Genomic DNA, 23,847 nt, shown 5'->3' on the forward strand with positions numbered 1-23,847 from the left:
TTCATCTTTGGTAGACAATTAATATCTGCCCAAACATCCAATATTATGATGTTAACTTAGAAGGCTAGAATACAGCGGCTATTTCAATCTATTTCTCCCTTTGTCTTTTGTAATACTTCCTACTTTTCATTTTTCATTCTTTATTTTTATTCTTCCAAAATTAGTATTCCCTTTTTGTGCAAATCCAACATAACTGTCACAAAATATTGTACTGGAATGGATGAAGACCATGCTCAGTTAGCTCTTCACATGAGAAATCATGTATACTTGTAGGCTTGTAGCATGCAGCAATAGCTTGAACCAAAAGGATCAGATTCCATGTCGCATGGTTCTAGAAACCGAATCATCGCGATGCTTCGAGGTGAAGAAGATATTCTCAAGATATGGGGGTAGAATTATTACGCTGCCTTTTCTTTTACATGTAAAGAAACAAACAGAAAAGACCACAATTGTTGTTCCTTTCACAGCATGGCACCACCATTATCTTGCTTAATGTTTAGAGTGCAACTCTTTTTTTGTGACCACTTACAGTGCACAGTGCACTCAAAGTGTGTTAGGAATGCATGCATGCCTTCCAATATGTATGGGGGAGGTTTTATTTATTTGTTTGACTTATAAATTGCTACCTAGGACTTTTTATTTCATCCTTTCATGGTGGCTTATATTATATTATGACATTGTTTTTCTTTAATTTTGGACCAAATAATATATTGATTTTGGGTCGTATAATCTTTTCATGTCGGCCTTCTAAACTCTAGTGATTGTGATCCATTTCTTGGTTAAAGAAATGAGTAAAATAGTCAACCCATAATTTGAGCATACATCCCAATAGTAGATGTGTGGCTCATTTCAACTTACTCCCTCCATTCCAAATTAACTGTTATATTTTCGTTTTTAGGTGTATCAAGCGTTTCGACATATGTGTAATTAGAATCGAACATAAATACATTGTCACCATTAAGACAAACAACTAGTGTTTAATAGGCCTAACTAGTGTTTAAAAAGCCTCTTATACACCATCTCACATCCAAAAAAAACTAGAGTAGTTCAAGACAAAGGACAGACATGATAAGATACGTTGCTCTTTAGTAGACTCTTTAATTTTATTACATTGACATCAAAATTTGGTTGCGTTGCTCTTAAGTAGACGCTTTAGTTCAATTACCATTATTTATAACTATTATAGAAACAAAAATTAAGATTCCTTTAACTGTGAAACAACAATCCTGTTAATGACATATCTCATCTCTAATTAATTTTACAGGAACTTCCTATTGTTAATGGACTTTTTGGCCCACCAAGCTATATCTAATTAAGCACCACATAATTTTTATTTTTACATCAAATAATAGGTTTTTTTTTTTTTTTTTTTTTTTTTTGTGGAATTTATGGTGAAGAATTGCTATATATAACCATCAGAGTTTCCCATCATCGAGTGTAAATGCAATGAGCTAAATAAAACAAGAGGAAGAGAAAATCAGAAAAGCTTAGCCATTTATTCCTTGGTATCACAAATCTAAGTGTGGTAAACTCTGTAGGTAGAACTAAATATTTAGAGGGGGAGAGTTTTTCTGTTTGTGATTCAGAAATAAGCTAGCAAAGGGCAAGAAAATACAATGATTTCGTCTTTTCCTGCCCTTCTCTTGTTTTGTGCTTCATTCGTGTTCATCGGCGCCTTTGCCTCAGGTACTCTATTTCTCTAACGTCTACTTGTGTATATTACACAACCTCTCCAATAATTTTAAGCAGTTAAGGCCTTACTGCCTAAGGATAATGTTGCATACATCAGGACATTCGATACCATGATTAATATTATGTCTTTGTTGTTTTAGTTGTAGAAAACTCTTTCACTTGATCGATTTGAGATTATAATGTTTGGTTTCTGCTGTTTAAGCTATTGAAATTGACCTTATCGAACAAAGTAAAAAATGATCAAAGCATAAATGATTACACTCCCTTATAATATTTTTTTGGTTACATGAATCAGAGGATCTCCCACTGTATAATTATTCAGAAGTAGAAAAATGGGGAAGCAAGCACCCAAATTACACAGCTTGCTCTACCGGCAAGAGGCAATCCCCTATTGATATCAACACCAACGACGTTGTCATCAACAAAAACATGCAACCTCTGACTAGAAACTACCACATTTACAACGCTTCATTGTCCACTGATGGCATTGAAGTTGAGGTTAATTTCCTTCTAAAGCCCTTGTTACATGCTATAATATGTTTGGGCATTAATTTTGACAAGGTATTCCTATGAACGGTATGTAATCCAGGTTGTATTTACTGGTCGAGGAGATTTGATGTTCGATGGAGAGACATACAAGTTGAAGCAGATGCATTGGCATACTCCTTCAGAGCACCGCCTTAATGGTGTCCAGTAAGCTAAATTCTTCGTCAGTCCTTTATATTTCAAGACTTGATTATGAGGGATTGGGACATTATTATTGCGATTAGAAATTTTAGATATAATATTTTTCATAATGAAATGGTTTTGTTTGAATATTTGTATGTGCATTACAAAGATACGCGGCAGAGCTACATCAGGTATATGTAGCTGCTGATGGCAGCCGGTCTGTTGTAGGGATCCTTTTCGAGTATGGCAAACCTGATCCTGTTCTTACCATGGTATGTTTGTAGAGTTATATATATGTACCAATTCTTCTTCATTATTTTTTTTTTTATTTAATTATTTAATTTCATTTGAAGGGTGTCACAAGCTAGGAAAACATAGATAAAATTTAGCAGATACAAATCATACAATAATATAATGAATATGAATACATACATGATCATTTAAATTAAGCAATGGGCTATAATTTAATTAAGTCGCGATATAATCTAGCTTCATTTGCTACTTTTAGGGGAGCGTTTGGTTTGTTACCTAGAGTACATGGCAGTTTGGGTCTGGAACTTGATTATTTGCTATAGAAAGATACCATGTGTTATGTTCTTTAGATTTAACCTTTGAAGATACGGCGAACAAGATCCATTTATTGTGTGTACGTGTTTGCTTGATCTCGATGGATTTCAGCTAAAACCCCAGTTGGATGAATTAGCTAAAGAACCATGTCAAGATCATGAAAGAATAGTGGCGATTCCAAGGTTTGATTCAAGATTCTTGAGAAGGAGGCCTCGCAAATATTACAGATATCCTGGCTCTCTCACTACCCCTCCTTGTGATGAGAATGTCATTTGGAATGTTATTACCAAGGTATGTTTAAATTAATAGTTAGTTACGTATGTATGTACCCTAGATTAATATGGTTGACAAAATTATATTATACATTTATACTATATAACTGATTAATTCTAATGAGGCTGGCACTTATTACGACAGAGATAATAGCTTTACATGCCTAATAATTCCAATTTTAGGCCTAGTAAGTACACCATAAATCCATAACATTACTCCCTCTGTTCGGAATTAATAGTCACTTCTAATATAGGCTAATATAGTAATGAATTAGGATTAATATTTTTGAATATATATTCACCTTCAATTCTTAAACTAAGTAATGAAAAGTGTTTTCTTTTTATAGAGATGATTTGAATATAAAAAAGTGTTTTCTTTTTATACAATACAATTATTTCGTAATTATAAAAAGTTGAGACAATGTGACAACTATTTTTTTTTTTTAAACAACGTGACAACTAAACTTAACATAACCAATGAATGAGTATAGTTTATGAGCCAAACTCAATGCACACAATAAGAATGGCTACATGCTAATGAATACATATGTGATAAATGGCTTATACATTCCTCCTTTTATTTTGGTTGTTGATTTAAAATTTAGGTGAAATCGATTTCAAAGGATCAAGTTGAAGCTTTGAAGGCTCCTCTTTGTGAGGCCAATAAGATCAAGAATGCTAGACCAGCACAACCACTTAATGGAAGGAGGGTCCAACTTTATGATGGCAATTAGCAAGGAGTATAAATCTAAGTTGTAACGAACCTTTGCTGGTAAATAAGTCAGTTATTAACTAATTCATGTTCATTTAACTTAGTCAAGCACGAGATCAAGCCTGAACTTTCATCTGAGCTCAAAACTTTGCTCAAGTTTTGTTTGTTTTGTAGTTATTGTGTTAAAGCTCGGCTTTTGAACACCTTGTATAATAATCAATCCGAGCTCATAAACTATTTTTGTTCATCCATGAGCTTCAATTTGTAATACTTATATAGCTTTGTTATCATTTATATATATCAATATCATATTTTGATTGATTGATTTTGGTATCAATCATTTGTAATATATAGCTTTGCTCTAATTTATATAATTTATATTTTAATATTTCAATATCACGTTTTGATTGATTCAACCTTTGAGAGTTTCCACTTCATATCACTTATTCAATCTAATGCTCGCGGGCATAATATAAGAAAATTTGTTTGAATTTTCCAAATCTTTATATATAAAGATCAAAACTCATCATAAAAAGAAGAGGGTAGTTTAAACACACATATTATATATGTATGAATAAATTGGGCCACTGTCTTAATCAACACTTGCTTCTACCTCGCACTTGATAGATAGACTCATCCCTTGGAAGTTGTTTGTACAACTTCTCTCGAATAGACACCCTTAGTGATCACCTTACCCTCTTAGACCTTTCCACAATAGTAATACGACCTAGATATGTTTGAGCTACTTCTCTAGCACATCAACAGTTTGCACACTTTAACTAATAGCAACAATTATGGGCAAAGATAATGCTATCATTCTGATACGGTACTAGATGATTATAAGATTGAATATAGTAATGTACTAGCAGAAAAGGAGAAGGATAGATAGGAGAGAGAGGGGAGAACGAGAATTATATTATTCATAACCTCAGCTCAACAACTTAGGCAACTATAGATAGAAAGATTAAGTTAATCCTAGCCACACAAAATATTCGCCATAACAAACTCTAACAACCTAGAGAATATTACAGCATTACAACTGACTGATTTCATTCTAACAGACAAAGTACACCTGCCAGCTCACCATTCATGCACCTTCTCTCATCAATCATTCTCATTCACACTACCTCCTGTATCAATAGCCCCTCCTCCAAAGAGACTTGACCTCAAGTCAGTAGGAATAAAGTCAGGAAACTGTGCTTCACAATCTGCTACAGACATCCAAGTTGATTCATGAGCAGGACTAGCTTCCCACTGAATCAATAAATGCTGCTGAGGTGTACCATTAACATGTACAGTCTTAGTATCTATAATAGCCAATGGTTTCTGACCAGGCGAAGTATCCCAATCTGGAATGATAACACAAGTAGGGAGAGTACCAACAAATTGTTTTAATTGAGAAACATGGAAAACTGGATGAATTTTTGCCTTTTCAGGGAGCTGAAGTTTATACGCAACCTTGCCCACCACAGAAAGTATCTTGAAAGGGCCAAAGTATTTGGCAGATAATTTGTTGTTAGGCCTTGATTGAACTGAAAATTGCCTGTAATGCTGAAGCTTAAGCCACACCCAGTCCCCAATAGAAAAGGTTCTCTCAGATCTCTTTCTGTCTGCCAAAGTTTTCATCCGATTTTGAGCTCTCTGGAGGTTCAATTTTAAGACACCAATCATAGCTTCCCTGTGCTGTAGGCTTCTGTCCACCACAACATTACTAGACTCACCCGACAAATAGGGCAGATGTAAAGGAGGGGGCTGGCTATACACTATTTCATAGGGTGTCATTCCAGCCGAAGTATGATGGTGGGTGTTGTACCATCATTCTGCCAAAGGGATGTATTTACACCAGTCCTTTGGGCATATACTAGTAACACACCTCAAGTATGTCTCCAAGCATCTGTCTACAACTTCAGTTTGTCCATCTGTTTTAGGATGGTAGGCCGATGACAACAGGAAATTAGTACCTTGGATGGAAAACAGACCTTGCCAAAATTGACTAAGGAATACTGAATCCCTATCACTTACAATACTTCTAGGCCACCCATGGTGCTTAAAGACATTATCTAGATAGCATTGAGCCACCTCCACTGCAGTATAAGGGTGCTTTAGGGTCATGAAATGTGCATACTTACTAAGTCTATCAACCACAACAAAAATCACGTTCCTGCCCATTGACAAAGGAAGGTTCGTAATAAAGTCCATTGAAACGTCTGACCATACCTGATTAGGAATAGGTAGAGGTTGTAGTTTACCAGGGTGAGCTGCCGTATCATACTTGGAAGCTTGGCAAACCACACATTGCCTTACAAAATGGCTAACATCTCTGGTTAACCCTTTCCAATAAAAGAGTTGCTGGACCCTTTTTAGTGTGTGCTCCCTACCCGAATGGCCAGCCTCCAAGGAAGAATGCTGCCATTGGAGAATCTTCTGTTTGAGTGAAGGATCAGGCCCAACAACTATCTTCCCTTTTCTTATGAGCAGCTCGTCCTGGAGAGTGAAGTCTGCTACTGAAATATTCCCTGACTGCAGCTTGAGCAAGATAGCCTGAGTGTTAAAATCCAGGGCATAACTGTTTTCAATAGCAGTGTGAAGGTCAGAATCAATGACTGATATCGCCATATAAAGGATTTGAGAACCAGACACCCTGGACAAAGCGTCTGCAGTAGTGTTGAGCTTCCCTTCTTTATATTGAATGTCATATGTGAATCCCATCAATTTGGAAAGCCAAAATTGTTGGAAAGGAGTGGAGATTTTCTACTGCAACAGCCATTTGAGGCTTTTCTGGTCTGTTTTGACAATGAAAGGCCCACTAACCAGATATTGTTCCCATTTTTGTACAGCATACACAATGGCCAATAGTTCCTTTTCATATATTGAGAGTATTTGCCATTTTGGCCCTAATGCCTTACTAATATAGGCAATAGGGTGATTGTCTTGTAACAAAACTGCTCCAATACCAGCTTTGGCAGCATCAGTCTCAATGACAAATTGCTTCTGAAAATCTAGTAAGGCCAAGACAGGTGCAGTAACTAGAGCCTGCTTCAGAGAGTCAAATGCTGCCTAAGCAGAGTTAGTCCATGTGAAGCCACCCTTTTTCAGTAAATCAGTCAAGGGCTTACTGATACTTGCATAACCTTGAATAAATCTTCTGTAGTAGCCGGCCAACCTCAAGAAACTCCTCAAGTCTTTGACTGAAGCTGGAGTGGGCCACGATTCCACTGCACTGATTTTCTCAGGATCAGTCTCAACTCCATGGCCTGAGATGAAGTGCCCAAGGTATTCAACCTTACTTGTAGCAAAAGAGCATTTGCTCAACTTTGCATGAAGAGAGTGTTTCTGCATAATCTCAAATATCGAAGCCAAATGCTGCAGATGTTAGGTTAAACTAGCACTGTAAATTAAAATGTCATCAAAGAAAACCAGCACATATTTTCTCAAAAATGGCTTAAATATGGCATTCATCCAACTCTGGAAAGAGGCAGGGGAATTAGTTAGCCCAAAAGGCATTACTAAAAACTCAAAGTGCTCGGAATGAGTTCTGAAGGCAGTTTTGAAGACATCACTAGGATGTACTCTCAATTGATGATACCCTGCCCGGAGATCAATTTTGCTGAACACCATCGCGCCAGAAAGCTCATAAATCAATTCTTCAAGGACTGGAATTGGAAACTTATGCTTCACTATCCTTTTATTCATTTCTCTGTAGTCAATACAAAGCCTCCAAGACCCATCTTTCTTGCCAACCAATACTACAGGCGAAGCAAAAGAGCTTGAATTGTGTTGAATCTTTCCCAAGTCCAACAGTTCCTGTACTAATTGCTCAATGATATCCTTTTGCTTGAGGGAATACCTATAGGGTCTAATGTTGACTGGATTACTATCTGCTTCCAGATGAATTTTATGGTCAAAACCCTCCCTGTTAGGTGGTAGGGCAGTAGGTTCCTCAAAGATATCAGAGTAGTGAGTTAGAAGTTCATATAACCCTGTACATGTATTGCTTGGGCAACAGAGCTGCAGTAGCTCACTGGTAGGCATAGCAGATGTCTCAACTATTTGAATCATACAAACCTGAGCAACATGCTGCCAAAACTAAGCTATTGGGTCTGTAGCAGTCAGCTTAAGTTTCTGACTAGGCAGCCCTTTTAGCTCAACTGTCTCATGGCCCAGAGAGAATTGCATTGTGAGTTGCTTGAAATTCCAAGTAATAGAGCCCAATGTACTCAACCACTGAACCCCTAAAACCATATCACATCCTCATAGGGGAATAACCAACACATCAGTGATGAATTTATGCCCAGCCAGAGTCCAAGCAAAACCTCGGCAGATCGAATCACACACCAACCTATTACCATCCGCCACTATAACAGACTGAGCAGGTACATGCTCCAAGACACACCCTAGATGCCTAGCAAGGTAACTGTCTAAAAAGTTGTGTGTACTCCCTGAGTCTATCAGTGTCTGTAACTTCTTACCAGGCACTAGCACTTGCACTCGCATAGTCTGAAATCCATGATTACCAGACAGAGCAGACAAGGAAATCAATGGCTCTACCACCTGCACCACATCTCGCTCTTCACTCAGTTCAGTAACATCCACACTCTCATCAGAACATGGTATCTCAACAGTAAATAACTGGGGTGTAGAAAACTGACATTTGTGGAGCTTAGTATAGGGTGAGTCACAGTAGTAGCATAGGCCCTTTGCCATTTTCTCAGCCCGTACTGCGGCCGGAATGTATTTAGGTCTTGTGGTTGATTTGGCAGGTGGAATGAAGGTTTGGGAGGTGTTTGAGAGGGGTTTGGTTGGTGGAAGTGGTAGAAGGGGTGGTTTAGAAGAGTTGGGTGTGGTGAAGTTTGTTGAGTGTTTTGCTGGGGTGGTTTTATAGTGGGTGTCATGGCTAAGGGACACAGATTCAGTTTGTAGTCTGGCATACTCAATGGCAGAAGCCATGGTTTTTGGTTTAAAAGCACGAACAAATGGTCTAAGGCTGGGTTTCAAACCGCCAATGAAGCTTTCTAAAAGATATTTTTCAGGAAGCATATAGCCTGATTGCACCATAATAGATCTCAAATTTTCAAAATCATCCACATAACATTCAATGGTATTGTGTTGTTGCAACTTATTAAATTCCTCAACAACATTCAACCCTATTTCATCCTTAAAACGAGCACTCACATCAAACACAAAATCATTCCAATCCACAGATGTTCTAGTAGCCAAATAGCTAGTGACCCAGCACTCAGCTTTACTGGTCATGTTTAATGATGCTAAATCTACTTTCTGTTTATCAGGTATTTTGCACAACTGAAAGTATTTGCAACATTTTTTAATCCACACCCTAGGGTTACTACCATCAAATTTCGGAAATTCAATCTTAGGATTATATCCAAGTCTGGGGGTACTACCTCTTTCTTCTGGCCTCTAAATTCTAGGGTCAGCTATGCTTTCTTTTAATTGCTGCATCATTTGTATTAAATCATCAAATTTCTGTGCACTTGAAGTATTCTGTATTTCCAACTTGTGCTCCAACGCATCTAGCCGAGCTTCCATTGAAGTAACTCTGACAGTCAGTGTAAGGGCCAGAATGATCAGAGAAAAAGGCAACGGTCAGCTCTGATACCACTGATACGGTACTAGATGATTATAAGATTGAATATAGTAATGTACTAGCAGAAAATGAGAAGGATAGATAGGAGAGAGAGGGGAGAACGAGAATTATATTATTCATAACCTCAGCTCAACAACTTAGGCAACTATAGATAGAAAGATTAAGCTAATCCTAGCCACACAAAATATTCGCCATAACAAACTCTAACAACCTAGAGAATATTACAGCATTACAACTGACTGATTTCATTCTAACAGACAAAGTACACCTGCCAGCTCACCATTCATGCACCTTCTCTCGTCAATCATTCTCATTCACACTACCTCCTGTATCACATTCCCAAATAAAGAATAGGTTCAAGACCAAAAATGACCACTTGAATGCCATACAAGTTTCCTCACTATAGTTTTTCGTACGTATTAAACCATTAACCAAAGTTTCTAAACATAAAATGTACAAATACAGTGAAAGCGGGTGATTAAAGAGTTTACAATGGTTTCCTCATTCCTTGTACAGTAAAAGGAACCAATGAGATTTAGGTTAATCAAGCCATAAAAAGAATCATTGATATTCCTTTGGTTTTTCTCCATTAAAGTGAAGAAAATATCTCGAAAACCCCACTTATATGGACTATGGGAGTAAGGCTAATTGACCAAATCACGTAAGTTATTGTGTTCTTTGTTTATTTTCTTTATTATTGTTTTCTCAACCTTTATTAATCAGTAATTTATGTAAACCAAACACATCATTTATTTCATAATAGGTCCATTCAATCACATTCACGCATTAACTTATTCTTTTCTATATACTATGCACAATTCTTCCTAAAAATAGGTGCAAACTTTTGTCATTTAAATTAAGTACGAGTCAAGGTGAAAAAATTGTTGAAATGCCTGATTTGAATATACGGCTTTGAGTGACTCTGACAAGTTATCTACTTTGTATTATGTTTAGGCAATAGAATATCTACTCACACAGTTACCACCTACTGCAACAACTAATCTGAGGAGCAAATCTTACTTGAATAATAGATAAGTAAAAAAAAGAATGAGCAGAGTGCATTATATTCTTTCTTAATCATCATACCACTTTGATTTTTTTTTTTTCCCTCTCTCTCTTTTTGTTACCTTTTTTGAATTTCTTGACCAAGATGATTAATTACTATTGCTTCTAAATGTTAGAGTATCAATTCAACTAAAAGTTTAAGTTGATGGTTGAAACCCAGAAATGTGTATTATACTTCATCAATAAGGAACATCATTTCTATAAATAGCATATTTTTAATTAGTTAAAAATAATTATTAACAAAAATTCCATCAAATTTTGATCAATTAAGCACAATATTATTAGTAAGCAATATTATTAAAAATTGAATATGTGATTGGCTTTTAGATTTTCTAGGGATTAACTAGCCAAGTTTAGCTATATCTCCTATCATCTAGTAACAATAGTTTAATATACGAAAGGTGGAGAAAATCCAGAAACCAAATCCACAAAGTTATGAGAACAAAACTTCTCAAAATTAAGTTGGTAATTAAATAGTTTTGTTTGTCATTTTTGAACAAAAGTCACATTACAATGGCATTCAATTCTATCTTGATCTTCTTCTTTGGTGTTTCCTTCTTGTTCATAGGTGCCCTTGCCTCAGGGCATCCCGCAGGTACTGAGTTATTTTTGTTAGCACTCTTGCATGTTTACAAACAAATGTGTATTTTGGCAATGTTGTCATTAATTGCATTAATCTTTGAATATTTTATAGGGAAAAGACAAAGTTTAAAAAGCATAACATATTAAGTATATAACCTACTTAGGGTAGTTCAAGTTATATATATCTGAAATATTGAGATTGCGAATGTAATCTAAATTATAAATTGGTTAAGTTTGGATGCAGTATGTCGATTATGTTTAAATCTCACACAAAGCAAGATAACAGAAATGGACACCATAAGAATGTTTACCCTTGACTAACATGTGGAGACTCATCAAGATTTCCTTAGTCCGTGAATAGTCTATTATACTATAATATTCGGAATTTTTTTTCTCAATTTCTATATTTTTAATTTTATATATATAACATGTAGGGAAACAAAAACGACACATTTTGAAGAGAATGTGCCACATAAGTTTCATTATTAATCTTTTTCCTTTTACCCCGCACCCCTTACAAGCATATATATCGCACAAATTATACCTAGTTTTTTTGTTAATGTTCAATTGGTTGGAAATATATGTAGTCAAATAATGATTGTATTAACGTAAAGTTTAATTGTAAATTTTGCAGTGTGCTCGTCGGGTAAGAGGCAATCTCCAGTAGATATCAACACATATTTTGCTATACTCAACAAAACCTTAGAACCGCTTGAAAGAGAATACCATTTTCATGTTGCTCACAACACTACATTTGTTACTGATGGCAAACATTTGGAGGTTAATCTTAATCAATTTCCTAAGTCATTTCTTCTAGTTCTTTCACTTATTGATTTATAAATTACTCCCACAAACTTGCTTCTTCCCCCTTGTTATAAATAATGTAATTTGTAACTACTTTTTGGGGAGAAATATAAATCGATAATACGAAAATTACCATCACAATTCACAAATAAATTGGATTAAGTTGAAATAATATTACTGTCTTTATTTGAAAAAATATTAGAATAAAGCATGAGCAAAATAAAATACCTAGTTTATGAAACGACAACTTTAAATGAATGGTGGAATGAATTTTATGGTATAGAGAGTATACTATAGCAGGAAGAATAACCCTCTATTGGCAACTAGACCTGGTTATTGGGCGGGTCGGGTCAGGGTCGGTGCGGGTCAATTGTGGGTTGGGTCAAAGAGGGTCATATTTTATAGGGTTAATAGCGGGTCGGGCCCATGCGGATCGCGGGTCGATAATGAGCGGGCCAACAAAATATCAATTAAAATAAATATTGAACAAAGCCATTATTAAGTATATATGAATACAAATTTATTTATGTAATTATTTTTACATTATCTATTTTGTTTGTTTATTATTGGAAAAACATTTTGGCCCTACATTGACCCTACCTAATAAGGGCCCTATCCGTTAAAGGCCCTATCCATTAAAAGCCCTTTAACCTTGACCCTGACCCTACTATCATAGGACTACCCTACCCAATAACCAGCTGTATTCGCAACCACATTCCTTGGAAGCTCATTGTTTGCCCGGTTTTACTTCTTTTTACTCCAAATTAAGAATTAAAACCTCATTGCGCTGCGGTAATCACACATACACAACTTGTAATCATGTTTTTTCAGACATTTTGGACAGAATAAACCCTCTTCAACATTTCTGTTGCAAGAGAGCGAACAAAATCTTAAGCGTATGAAAATAGAAATCTTAGTTCAAAAAAAAAAAAAAAAAAAAAATACAACAGATCACATTAATCTGCTTCAATTTGAATTTGGTCATTTTTATTTAATCAAGGTCTTTTATCATATTATTTTTTATGTTCTACACCCTTGACACAACATAACACTTGTTGATAAAACTAGCAGAAATTAATCAAAAATGATGAATAAAACAATATTAATTGGAAATGAGATAGAGAAAAAGAATAGAGAGTTTCCTTATTAATTTTTTTTTTGTGTAATACAAGTAAATATATTATTACACTCTAATATCGTATATGTACAAGCTTTATTACATAAAATTTCTGTTTTATTATATTCAGTACCAACCTAATAATTTCTGTAGTCAAAAGTAATAAGACTGATATCATAAATTTTCCTATATTTAACACTTTGTTACTTTTGATCTCTCGATCTATATGTAAAAGAATATTACCCGCTATATATTTTTTATCACAGTCACTGCTAATTTAAATCAATAAAGGATGAACTTTTTAGAATTGTGACATAAAATATTGCTATTATGGTAGGGCTGCAGTTTTTTTTTTATATGTGCATAAATTATAAGAAATTATTTTGAAATCAAAATGCGTATGCATAATGCAGATATCTTTAGGTGGGAGTGGAGGATTGAAAATATATGGAAAGACGTACAATTTGACGCAACTTTTGTTTCATACTCCATCTGAGCATCGTTTTAACAGTGTCCCGTAAGCCATATTTGCTCATTTCTATTTATTTTGCTTGAAGTATAAACCATCTTATCTTGCTAATTAGTCAAATACAAATAATCTCATTTTGCTATATATCGTATCTATTAGGAGGGGAATGGTTATATAATTTACTATAGGAATTTCATCGCAAATCCAATTGCTAACGGAGATTAGAGATTGAAAAGAGTAAATAGGGAAGCAATTAGGCATTGTATGAAAGGAATTGTATTTGGAAAGGAATGGGTAGAAGGATATGATGGATCACTTCCAAATCATGTCTAACGTCTTATCTTTATACTTGATTTATGGTGGTGGATAAAGTGTGTAGAAAAATTTACCCATATACTTTAGAAATTATTCTCCACAGTACAATTTTATCATTGATAAACCAACATGGTAGAGTTTTTTAGAAACCATGAGACATTGATTGGACTTTAAAATTTTTGGGATACATTCCTAAAAAAAGGGCCATAATAGCCCAACACATGTGTTGTATTACTTTTTTTACGCCCTATATTTACAACCTACAATAAATAATGTGAGAATTGAGATTGTTTCACCCAAAACTTACTACGGAATACTAAAGTACTAAGTATTGTATAATAGGACATAACATATTTTTTTTATTATTATTATTAAACACAAACATAGCTGGTTTTATTAAAAAAAAATTCTTTCTTATGTACTTGTATAATTATATTATGCTAATCAAATTTGGATGTTTAATTTGCATGAACCATGTAAGATATGCTGCAGAGCTACAGCAGATACATGAAGCCGCCGATGGCAGCCGAGCAGTGGTGGCGATTCTATTCAAGTATGGACCACCTAGTCCTTTCATTTACATGGTAAGCACACCACTTAAATTTTTTAATTAGTCTCTTATTACCATTCATGCGGTTAAATTAAAATACATTTAACTAATAAGAATAAAATTAAACAAATATGAGAATTTGTTAGGTTCCTTTCAAATGTAAAAAATTTAATACAAGTAAAATCTTAAATTTTCAACTTTTCTATTTGGATACTAAATTAAAACCAAGTAACTCCAACATTAAATTAAGGGAAAAGGTTATTATTTCATACGATGTGCTTTGTATAAATAAAGGTTAAATGAGATAAGATAAGTAATGGACTTTTGAATTACATTTTGCTATAAATTTCTATATTTAGATTTCAATTATCATAATTTTAAAAATTGAGCATGCTCGGGAACTATCTAGTAGTATATAAACACGGAAGAAGTAATAAAAGAAATTTTTGTACACCTTACCAAACATAGCTTAATTAGGGCCGCTATGATCCATGGTATTTTAAGTCATTTATAGATAATTCTAAATAGAATAATTTTATTTGGAACATAATAAATTCAAACAAAATAAGTTTAAATACTTTTAAATAAGTTCTATTCAGATAAAATAGTTTTTAACAAAATTTTAAGCCAGACAAAGTCTTAATTATTAATCGATAAGTGGTCTAAAAAATTTTAGTCTTAATCACATGGGTCTTCCACTGATTAGAACAAGAGCATGACATACGCAATAAATTGAAACCTTTGTGAAAATTTTAATGAAGAAATAATTTTTGTATGAATGTTTCCAAATAGCAAAGAAAACACGACCATGCTTCTCATGTCCCTTTGCATTATTATCATCAGAAATCAGCACTTTCCTAATAACTTCATACGAGTATATATATATGGTCCATAATCAAGCCAACATTCACTTGCGTCGGTTAGGAAGAATAAGCAATCATGCATGTCTAATGTTATGTCATTTTTAATCCACAAAATTTTTTTATTTCTCGATTTCTATTAATTTATGCTCCATCTGTTTTTTAATACTATTACTTCGTATCATATACGAAGGACTACATTTCTACTTTAAGTGAGTCAGTTTTTAAAAATGTAATACAAAGTATACCACTTTCTAAAATAAAGAATTACTCGTAATAGTATAGATTGCATTGATGTTATGGTATGCTTGAGATGTGATCATTGTTACTTAAATTTCAAATGATATTTTTAGTATTAAATTTTAATGTCTTAGAGTGACATTCAATCAGATATGGCTTATAATTCAGTAACATAGCTGTGTTATTTAAAAGAATAATACGTAATATACATACTTATATATACGTATAGAAGAATATGTAGATTTAACAATTTGTTTATTCTGCTAAAGCTCATGTCACACACACACACACACACAAAAAAAAAAAAAAAAAAAAAAATAATAATAAAAAAATAATTTGTTATTTTAATCTTGTACAATTGTCGGATTTGAATTTTTTTTTTCTTGTTTTAGTTAAAGCCCCAATTGCAAGAACTAGCTAAGAAGCCTTGTACAGAACAAAGGATTGACATCCCAAAGTTTGATTTGAGCTTCTTGAGGAAATGGCCGCGCGATTATTATCGATATCTTGGCTCTCACACTTCCCCTCCTTGTGATGAAAATGTCATTTGGAATGTGCTTTGCGAGGTATATAAATACATTTTAATTATTATCGTCAACTTAGAAGAAAAAAAACAAGAATTATCGAACTTATTTATTATTATACTCTTTTAGGGGGAAAAAGTACACCCGTACTTTTTACTTGAAATCATAGTCACGTTATTGACAAATTTAATTTGAATTAGTATCATGACAACTAAATTCGTAAAGATAGAAATTTATACATGTACGTTTAAGTTAAAAATTTATCGCTATATACATGCATATTATAACAAAATTTCGATATAATTGTTATAGGCTAAAACAATTTCAATGGAACAAGTGGATGAACTAAGTGCTCCTCTTTGTGAAGAAAACAAGAACAATGCACGGCCCGTGCAACCATTAAACGGAAGAAAGGTCGAAACATATGATGAGGTTTAGTTATTTTAAGCATTTGTTAAATGGGGCTTGTCTAGCTAGCAAGACAAATTTTTAAAGATCTAGTACGCACGACTCTTTTTTTCTTCCTCTTTTTAATTTTTATTATTATTTTTTTTAAAATTGTATTGAAAAATTATGAGAAACAACATTTTATTTATGTTTTGTGAGAAACTACTTTTAATACATTTTTCTTTTTTACGTAGTAATATCAATACATGCCGGAATTTGTTGTATCCATAAAGTTCAGGCGTTGATCAATTACATGTTCGCTATTTCTTGCATTAAAATAATAAAGAAAATGTTGTATGTATAAGAAGCTAAAAGAGGAAAGTTTTAATAAAAATATTCATTAATTACACTGATACGCACGTGATTTTGTCACGTATTTCTAAACTTATACCAAATAAGGAAAGTTATTTGCTTATTTGTAGCCCTAAGGGCTACATATAACATTATATATCTTAATTGAATGATTAGCTGATATTATTAGTTACTATTCAATGTATATATATATATATATATTAGTTTAAATTAAATTTTCTACAATTGACAGAAAGCACAATCAACTACCAAACCGTCCAACATGTACAAGTAGTATAAAGAATTTCGGATCCTTGTAACATCTACTCCATTACACGATAGAATTGATCTTAGGAATAATATTACACCTAAAACAGACCAAAACTGCTAATTATGTAATGAATTCCTAATAGGGAAATTAAATATTTAATTACAACAATAAAAATTGAATGATTGGTAAAGCTTAAATAATTGATATCAGGTGTAGTAGCCACTAGTTAGGATTTCATAGTCATAAACATCTATCATGGAGATACTATATTGTATAAAACAACTGTATTACATGCTAATCATTTTGATCTAGGATTAGTTCCAAATGCATGGCAGTTAGCTTTTAATAAACCACTTTGGTCTGTAGTTACTAGTTAGCGGATTTGGTTGCGAGCCAAGATATCTCATTTGTGCATCTCAATAATAGAAGATGTCACCTTTAACTAGCTTAATTCGCAAAATTTACACATGTTAATACGTAACAATCTAGGATCAAATTCTATTTATCTGCCTTTGTAAGTTGAATCTTATTCAAGTCATATGAAGTTTCTTAAACTTAAATGTATTCGGATATGGTTAGTAATATAACCTTAGATGAGCACGCATAACTTTATGTGCATCCAGATGCATGTAAAAACATCTCCGAATCACATGATTCTAATAGAGTATGTATATTGGTTTGTAAAAGCACGAAAATTGTGAGGATATTGTAAGTTTGGAAGCGTGTGAGAATAACTATTGTTTAAATGGACATCACCTTTTTGGTGCAGCAAGCCACACTGTGTGGCCTACTACCAACTTAGTAAAAATAACGAAGTCTGACGTGCATAAAGGAGTCTGACACTCATGCGCAGTTTCAAGCAACCCCTATTATAAGTAACCCCTAATTTCAAGTAACCCTTAATTTACCCCTAATTTCAAGTAACCCATAATTTCAAGTAGTAACCCCTAATTTCAAGTAACTCATATTATAAGTAACCCCCTAATTTTAAGTAACCTCTAATTTCAAGTTACCCATTTTATAACATACCCAAAATAGAAGACAAAAACAAGTAACCCATATTATAAGTAACCCCTATTTATTTTTTTTGATATATATTTTTTTAACAAAAGTAACCCCTAATTTCAAGTAATCCATAATATAAATTATCCCTAATTTCAAGTAACCAATAATACCAGTAACCCCTCAAAAGTTAACCCATTTTCTAAGTAATCCCTTTTCTTCATCTTCTTCTTCAATAGATCTCATTCAAAGCTACTCCAATAGTGCCGAAGAAGATAACGAGGACGAACAACCCCAACTCCACCAAATCAACCCAGAAACCCAACAATCTCGTTTTTATGCTTTTGTTGCGGAGTTGCTTGAAAATTTTGCCGAAAATCGCACGTAAAAACCCCAAAAATCGATTTGGGGGTTTTCAAATTACTTGCTCTTTGTGTAAATTTCTTATATGAATTTGTTTGTATGTTGTACCAATCATCCTCATAGAAGATAAAAAAGTGAAATCATCCTCATAGAAGGTAGGAGAGAGAAATCATCTTCATGGAAGGTAGGAGAGAGGAAAGCATGAGAAGGGAAATAAAATGAGTGAGAAGAGGAAAACAAAAAAGATAAAAAAAAAAAACGAAAAACGGGATTAGAAATGGGGGCCCATTATTTTTTTTGGCCTTAAAAAATGTTGGACCCGTAATCTAAGCTGGCCGCATAGTACAGTAGACCGCATACAAAAAATTGTGTTAAGCGGAGTAGTAATTGTTCACATTATCACATATTCACATACCCTTGCACAAAGGTTGTTGACATAGTGACGTCACTGACATGTAGACAAATGACAAATTTGTCTTCAGCATAAACCTTTGGCTAGAGCCTCCTTTGCCACTGAAAGATTAGTAATATTCACATCAATCACATGTATTTTAACAGTACAATAATGTTTAAATTTTCATGTTTTTTTCGCCTTCAATTCAAGTTTAATTTAGAAATTATTAAAGTTAGTTGTTTCGGCTTCTACTTTATATTATTGCTGTCACTCTTGTCAATTTTAGGAATTAACATGACTAATTTCAAACTCATACTCGTATGAAAGATAATTATAGTCTACACAAACAATTAAAAATTGGTGGAGATGTCAAATTTGCCCTAAATATTCTGTCTATCCGTGAGAAAAAAAGCATAATTATTTTTAGAAACATGAATGAAAATATGCATGCTTAAAAACTCACCAAATTGGGTCAATGTAATATAACATTAGACTAATGTACCAAATTATTATATGAAATGCACATTTGAAATTCTTAAATATGATATGAAGTAGTTTGTTTGTAAATAATGGTGAAGATAATATTGTGAGCTATCATTTGTAATATACTCCTTCCCCTTTTTACTTTTTAATTGCAATAATCCTTTGGTCAAAATGTTGTAACTAAATGTTAACGGAGGAAGTAGTTGATTCACTAAACTTATTTGACTAAATAACACGGAGCAATTGTTAGGTGTTGTTTGGTTGGCTTAATTTCTTATAGGCATTCAAAATTGCCTTAAATTTCATTTTGGACTTGTTGTTTGGTTGACACAAAAAGGTAAAAATGGGGCCAATAACAATTCATGGGAATTTTAACTTCCCTCAAAACATGGGAATTAACTTACCCAACCCCCCCCCCCATTTGATGAATTCCCATAATATTGATAAAGAAATTTAATTCTTACAAATTGAAATTTCATGAGAATTTTCCCTTTCCTAATGAACCAAACGACCCCTTAAGATATTTATTTTATCAATTGGTAGTACATGAGAGATGTTAGTAGTTAGTTCACCAAATGGTCAACGTTTGAGCAAAACAAACATTTAATTTTTTTGAAAAAGTCATAACCAAAGCCAAATATTTATCTGATTTTTTTTTTTTTTTTTTGACAATAGTAAATAAGAATACCCCTAAGAACTATACATAATTAGAAAGCGTAAACCGTCAGTTCCTAGCAATGTCGTTTGCCCGCTGCATTTGGTCCCTCTGAACCTATCTGATTTATACACATTAGATAGCTACTTTTACCCAAACATCTTATGCAATTAGTTAGTAAAGTCAGCTAATATTGCACCCAATAAAGCTAATAACAATGACTAACAGCTAATCGCTTACTACCAAGCACGACCTTAATCGAGCAAAGATTAGGTTGGAAAAATTGATCAAAATACTTGATGCATTCTAACAAGCTATATGTGGACCTGTAGAACTCCATGATATCACAAGTTTATCCAATTTTTGAGCTAACAAATATAGAGAACTTATGTATTATCAATAATGAGCGGTATGAGCCTATGTATTATGGATAATGCGATACAGTGGCGGTTCCAGTATGGGTTCAGCTGGATCCGAAAAAAATCTGGTTAGTTTATTTTTTTTTTTCAAACATTAATTAAGATTAATACAGTGAGATAGGTATACAACATTGCGCCCAACAGCCCAGCGGCTGATTTACCTCTGATGCTAATATAATTGAAGATCATAAATTTATATTTGAGAATTTAATTACTTGCAGTTAATGAAGATGATTATACACTGCATATTTACACTTGAAAATTTAATTACTTGTACTTCGTATAATTTTTTTTTTTTTTTTTATGTGTACACCCATATAATTAGTTACAATATATTACGTTTTAAATTATAGATTATGCTATTTTATTTTATCTATGTTGACTGACTCCGAACCCATAAGAAATTTTTTTTGAAACCACCACTGATGCGATATATGATTAACCAAGTCTAAAGTTTTATCTATAAAAAGCAAGATTGATAAGTTTACATGAATTTCAAATTCACACGCTTAAGACTCCCAAGTCCTAACATTCAGTGTTGTCGAGTACTTGAGTTACAACAATTCCAGTTATCCATCTTAATTTATCGTGATAACTATTTTTGATCAAAAAGTAAATTAAAAAGATCATGAACTCTATATAGAAGAAGAAATCACAAATTGTATATACAAACTATATAACAAAATTCTTCAACCATGTCACTAAAAATATGAAAAATCCTATAACCTAAAGTATGAACATATATAAAAACTCAGACGTGAAGTTGAAACAACAACGACACACACCATTACACCAATGTCAAAAATGACCCAACAAAATATAAAAACACTCGAATTTTTGAAGCTCATAAATTTTGACGTGTATATATATAAATCCTGACGTCACCCTATCAAAAAGGGACCCACTAACCTTCTCCCACGTCATACAGACATGGGTCCCACCGCCCGCCAATCACGATCCACATCTACCTCTACAGGTGGGCCCACCTCTCTCCGCCGCCAGATCGGACCACCATCCAACGGCTCAGATTTCGCCCCGTCAACCTCCACGTCACCGGCCCAACTATCCGATTTCCGGCCCGAAGCAAACCGCTTCATTCCCCCTAAACCGGACGGTTGAACCGATCCTGCTTCACTCAAACCGTCGCAATTATTCGAATTAAACCCGCGTTTTTTCTTGGAGTTGGAGTTATTCCTCTTAGTCACTCCAACAAATTCCTCATCATCTCCTCGTTGAAGTTGTACATCTAATTTATTACCCCCTTTGGACCGGAAGATAGAGCGGAAATTCTTCCAAAACCCGGGTTTCCTTTCCTTTACACTCTTATTCCTAACCAAACCCGGTTCGATTACCTTCTTCCGGTTCTTCCCACTTCTACTCCCTTTCCTCGACTTCACCCTTCCCATACAAGAAACCTTCGGCGAACCCGGTTCCGTCACCGGTTTCCCGACCGGTTCAGACCGTTTCGGAAACAGCCGCACGCTCGACGGCCGACAATGTCGCCGGTTTTTCACTTCAGCGTAATTCTGTTTCTGCGGTTTAGGAAGAGCGATTAACGACGCTTTTGACTTCAAATTCGCCGAATAACGCTGTGAACCGGCGGAAACATGAACCGGGTTTAGGCTACTGGAATTAGAGTTGGGCCCACCTTTGCCGGAATCTTTCCGGTCGAGAAATGCGTTGCGATCGAGCCAATCGAGTTCGGCGTCTTTGGAGAGCCAGAATGATTCCGGCGCGTAATCCGGTGGTGGGATCGGTTCCTCCGCCGTGGAATCGTCGGCTGTGGTTTCGCAGGTGACTTTGCGGTCGTGTGCGACGCCGGCGCAAACTGAGGCGAGATCAACTTGGGGCATTCTTTGATGAGAGAGAAAGAGAGAGAGTTTGAAATTATTTGTGGGGTTTTTTTTTTTTGGAGGAAAGGAAAGAATAATGTAATAAAGCGGAAATTAGAAGGTGTGATGTAATTGTAAATTGTAATGTTTTGTGGGGTCGGAGTGAGGTGGATGTGTTTGGGTTTGGTGATGATTTTTGGAGGGAATTTCAACTATGTTGACTTCTTGTGTTTTGTAAATTTTATGGTGTTCATGGTTGTTTTTTTAAGGAGTCAGGTTAACATTTTAATTTATCTACTCTGTAGGAGAGTCACAACTTCATGCATTGATTTTTGTGTCACTTTATGATTTTATTTTTATTATAATATATATATATATTGTGAGAAGAGATATATTTACAGATTTTATCTCAGAGATTAATTTGAATTTTTCTGTTTTTCTTTAAGAAAATTGTTTCATGTATCCCTAAGGTTTTAAAAATGTACAATGTATCCCTGAAAACTTTTAAATGCACCATATACCTTTGAGGTTAGTAAAAACTTGCACCAAATACCCTTAAACTCACAATAAATGTTAATTTTGTTAAATTGAGACCCCATAAGTATCAAATTCAGTAAATTATTACAGTTTAATGCTACTATAATGCTAAACTATTTAATTATCAAATAAACTTAATTAATAAACCAAATTCTAACACCCAAAAGTTTAGGATTTAGAATGATCCGCGGAGTACAAATTTTGATGTAATTTATGTTTTTAGGCGGTTTTATTACATAAATATAAAATACTAAAGTGAGTCAGTATGTGGGCATAATTTTAGTTTGATAAGTCAATGATATGTGCATTTGTTATGGGATTAGGGTATTTGGTGCATTTTTTTTACAAACCTCGGGGTACATGGTGCATTTGAAAATTTTCAGGGGTCATTTTTTAAAACCTCAGGAGTACATGGAACAATTTCCCTTTTTTTAATTACAATTTTTTTTTACAAGTAACTACAATTATTATTTATGTTTCATTAATTAGGTTTTTTTTTTTTAATTGTCGCATGTTTCATTAATTGTTTAATTACAAAGTACTTCGTATTGATCATTCATTATGAGAAAACTATATATCACTCCTTTCCTTTTTATTTCCAAATTGGTGAGGGATTTGAATGATTTTAGACAATCAAGCTACATAAAATATAATGTAGAGGTCATTTTTTTTATTTAATGTAAATTGATTGTCGAGGGGTTTATTTGCGTACGTACACTCCAAGAGAGCAAAAGGTTATAAAAGATTTATGATGATACTAATCAAGAAATTAAAATTTGATGATGATAATGTAAATTTCACTTTCTAAAGTGTTAAATTTAGTAAATTTATTTTCATTTTTTATTACCAATTTTGACAAATAAGAGACGTTTTCTTTTTTTCGTTACCTGAAAGTAGTCTTATTGAAGTTGATATCTCAACTTTGTCACAATTAGTAATTTATAAAACTAATGTTCTACTGTTGTAGACGTGCAATCGACAAAATTTTTAAAGGCTTTTCAAAACTGTAATTGTCACTGTCAAACTAAAATTGAATTATTCTTTGAGTATTTTTTTATTTTTATTTTTTGATAATTGAACCCTATAGTTTGCAGTTATATAAATGATTTT

The 23,847-nt window shown here is 33.8% G+C and overlaps 3 protein-coding genes across 3 annotated transcripts; 2 read left to right on the forward strand and 1 right to left on the reverse strand.

Moving 5' to 3' along the window:
• Positions 1–1,398: 1,398 nt before the first annotated feature.
• Positions 1,399–4,261, forward strand: LOC110729500 (alpha carbonic anhydrase 1, chloroplastic-like). Its single transcript, XM_021909235.1, has 6 exons — positions 1,399–1,686; positions 1,988–2,190; positions 2,282–2,385; positions 2,531–2,633; positions 3,040–3,219; positions 3,806–4,261. The coding sequence occupies exons 1-6, from the start codon at positions 1,617–1,619 to the stop codon at positions 3,932–3,934; spliced, it is 789 nt and encodes a 262-aa protein (XP_021764927.1). The 5' UTR covers positions 1,399–1,616; the 3' UTR covers positions 3,935–4,261.
• A 6,769-nt stretch (positions 4,262–11,030) lies between these two features.
• On the forward strand, positions 11,031–16,710 carry LOC110725734 (alpha carbonic anhydrase 1, chloroplastic-like). Its single transcript, XM_021905205.1, has 6 exons — positions 11,031–11,177; positions 11,799–11,944; positions 13,499–13,602; positions 14,351–14,453; positions 15,912–16,085; positions 16,356–16,710. The coding sequence occupies exons 1-6, from the start codon at positions 11,096–11,098 to the stop codon at positions 16,479–16,481; spliced, it is 735 nt and encodes a 244-aa protein (XP_021760897.1). The 5' UTR covers positions 11,031–11,095; the 3' UTR covers positions 16,482–16,710.
• A 3,964-nt stretch (positions 16,711–20,674) lies between these two features.
• Positions 20,675–22,317, reverse strand: LOC110729510. Its single transcript, XM_021909245.1, has one exon. The coding sequence runs from the start codon at positions 22,219–22,221 to the stop codon at positions 21,289–21,291; it is 933 nt and encodes a 310-aa protein (XP_021764937.1). The 5' UTR covers positions 22,222–22,317; the 3' UTR covers positions 20,675–21,288.
• Between the last annotated feature and the right edge of the window lie 1,530 nt (positions 22,318–23,847).

The sequence above is a fragment of the Chenopodium quinoa genome, unplaced genomic scaffold (genome assembly GCF_001683475.1).
Source record: "Chenopodium quinoa cultivar QQ74 unplaced genomic scaffold, ASM168347v1, whole genome shotgun sequence".
NCBI classification, from domain to species: domain Eukaryota; kingdom Viridiplantae; phylum Streptophyta; class Magnoliopsida; order Caryophyllales; family Amaranthaceae; genus Chenopodium; species Chenopodium quinoa.

Excerpts from the sequence above, each read along its gene's own strand:
- LOC110725734 (XM_021905205.1), top strand. The coding sequence starts at position 11,096 with ATGGCATTCAATTCTATCTTGATCTTCTTCTTTGGTGTTTCCTTCTTG. Across the intron at positions 14,454-15,911 it reads CTAGTCCTTTCATTTACATG|TTAAAGCCCCAATTGCAAGA; the intron begins GTAAGCACACCA and ends TTCTTGTTTTAG. Across the intron at positions 16,086-16,355 it reads TTTGGAATGTGCTTTGCGAG|GCTAAAACAATTTCAATGGA; the intron begins GTATATAAATAC and ends TAATTGTTATAG.
- LOC110729510 (XM_021909245.1), bottom strand. The coding sequence starts at position 22,221 with ATGCCCCAAGTTGATCTCGCCTCAGTTTGCGCCGGCGTCGCACACGAC.
- LOC110729500 (XM_021909235.1), top strand. The coding sequence starts at position 1,617 with ATGATTTCGTCTTTTCCTGCCCTTCTCTTGTTTTGTGCTTCATTCGTG. Across the intron at positions 2,386-2,530 it reads CACCGCCTTAATGGTGTCCA|ATACGCGGCAGAGCTACATC; the intron begins GTAAGCTAAATT and ends TGCATTACAAAG. Across the intron at positions 2,634-3,039 it reads CTGATCCTGTTCTTACCATG|CTAAAACCCCAGTTGGATGA; the intron begins GTATGTTTGTAG and ends GATGGATTTCAG.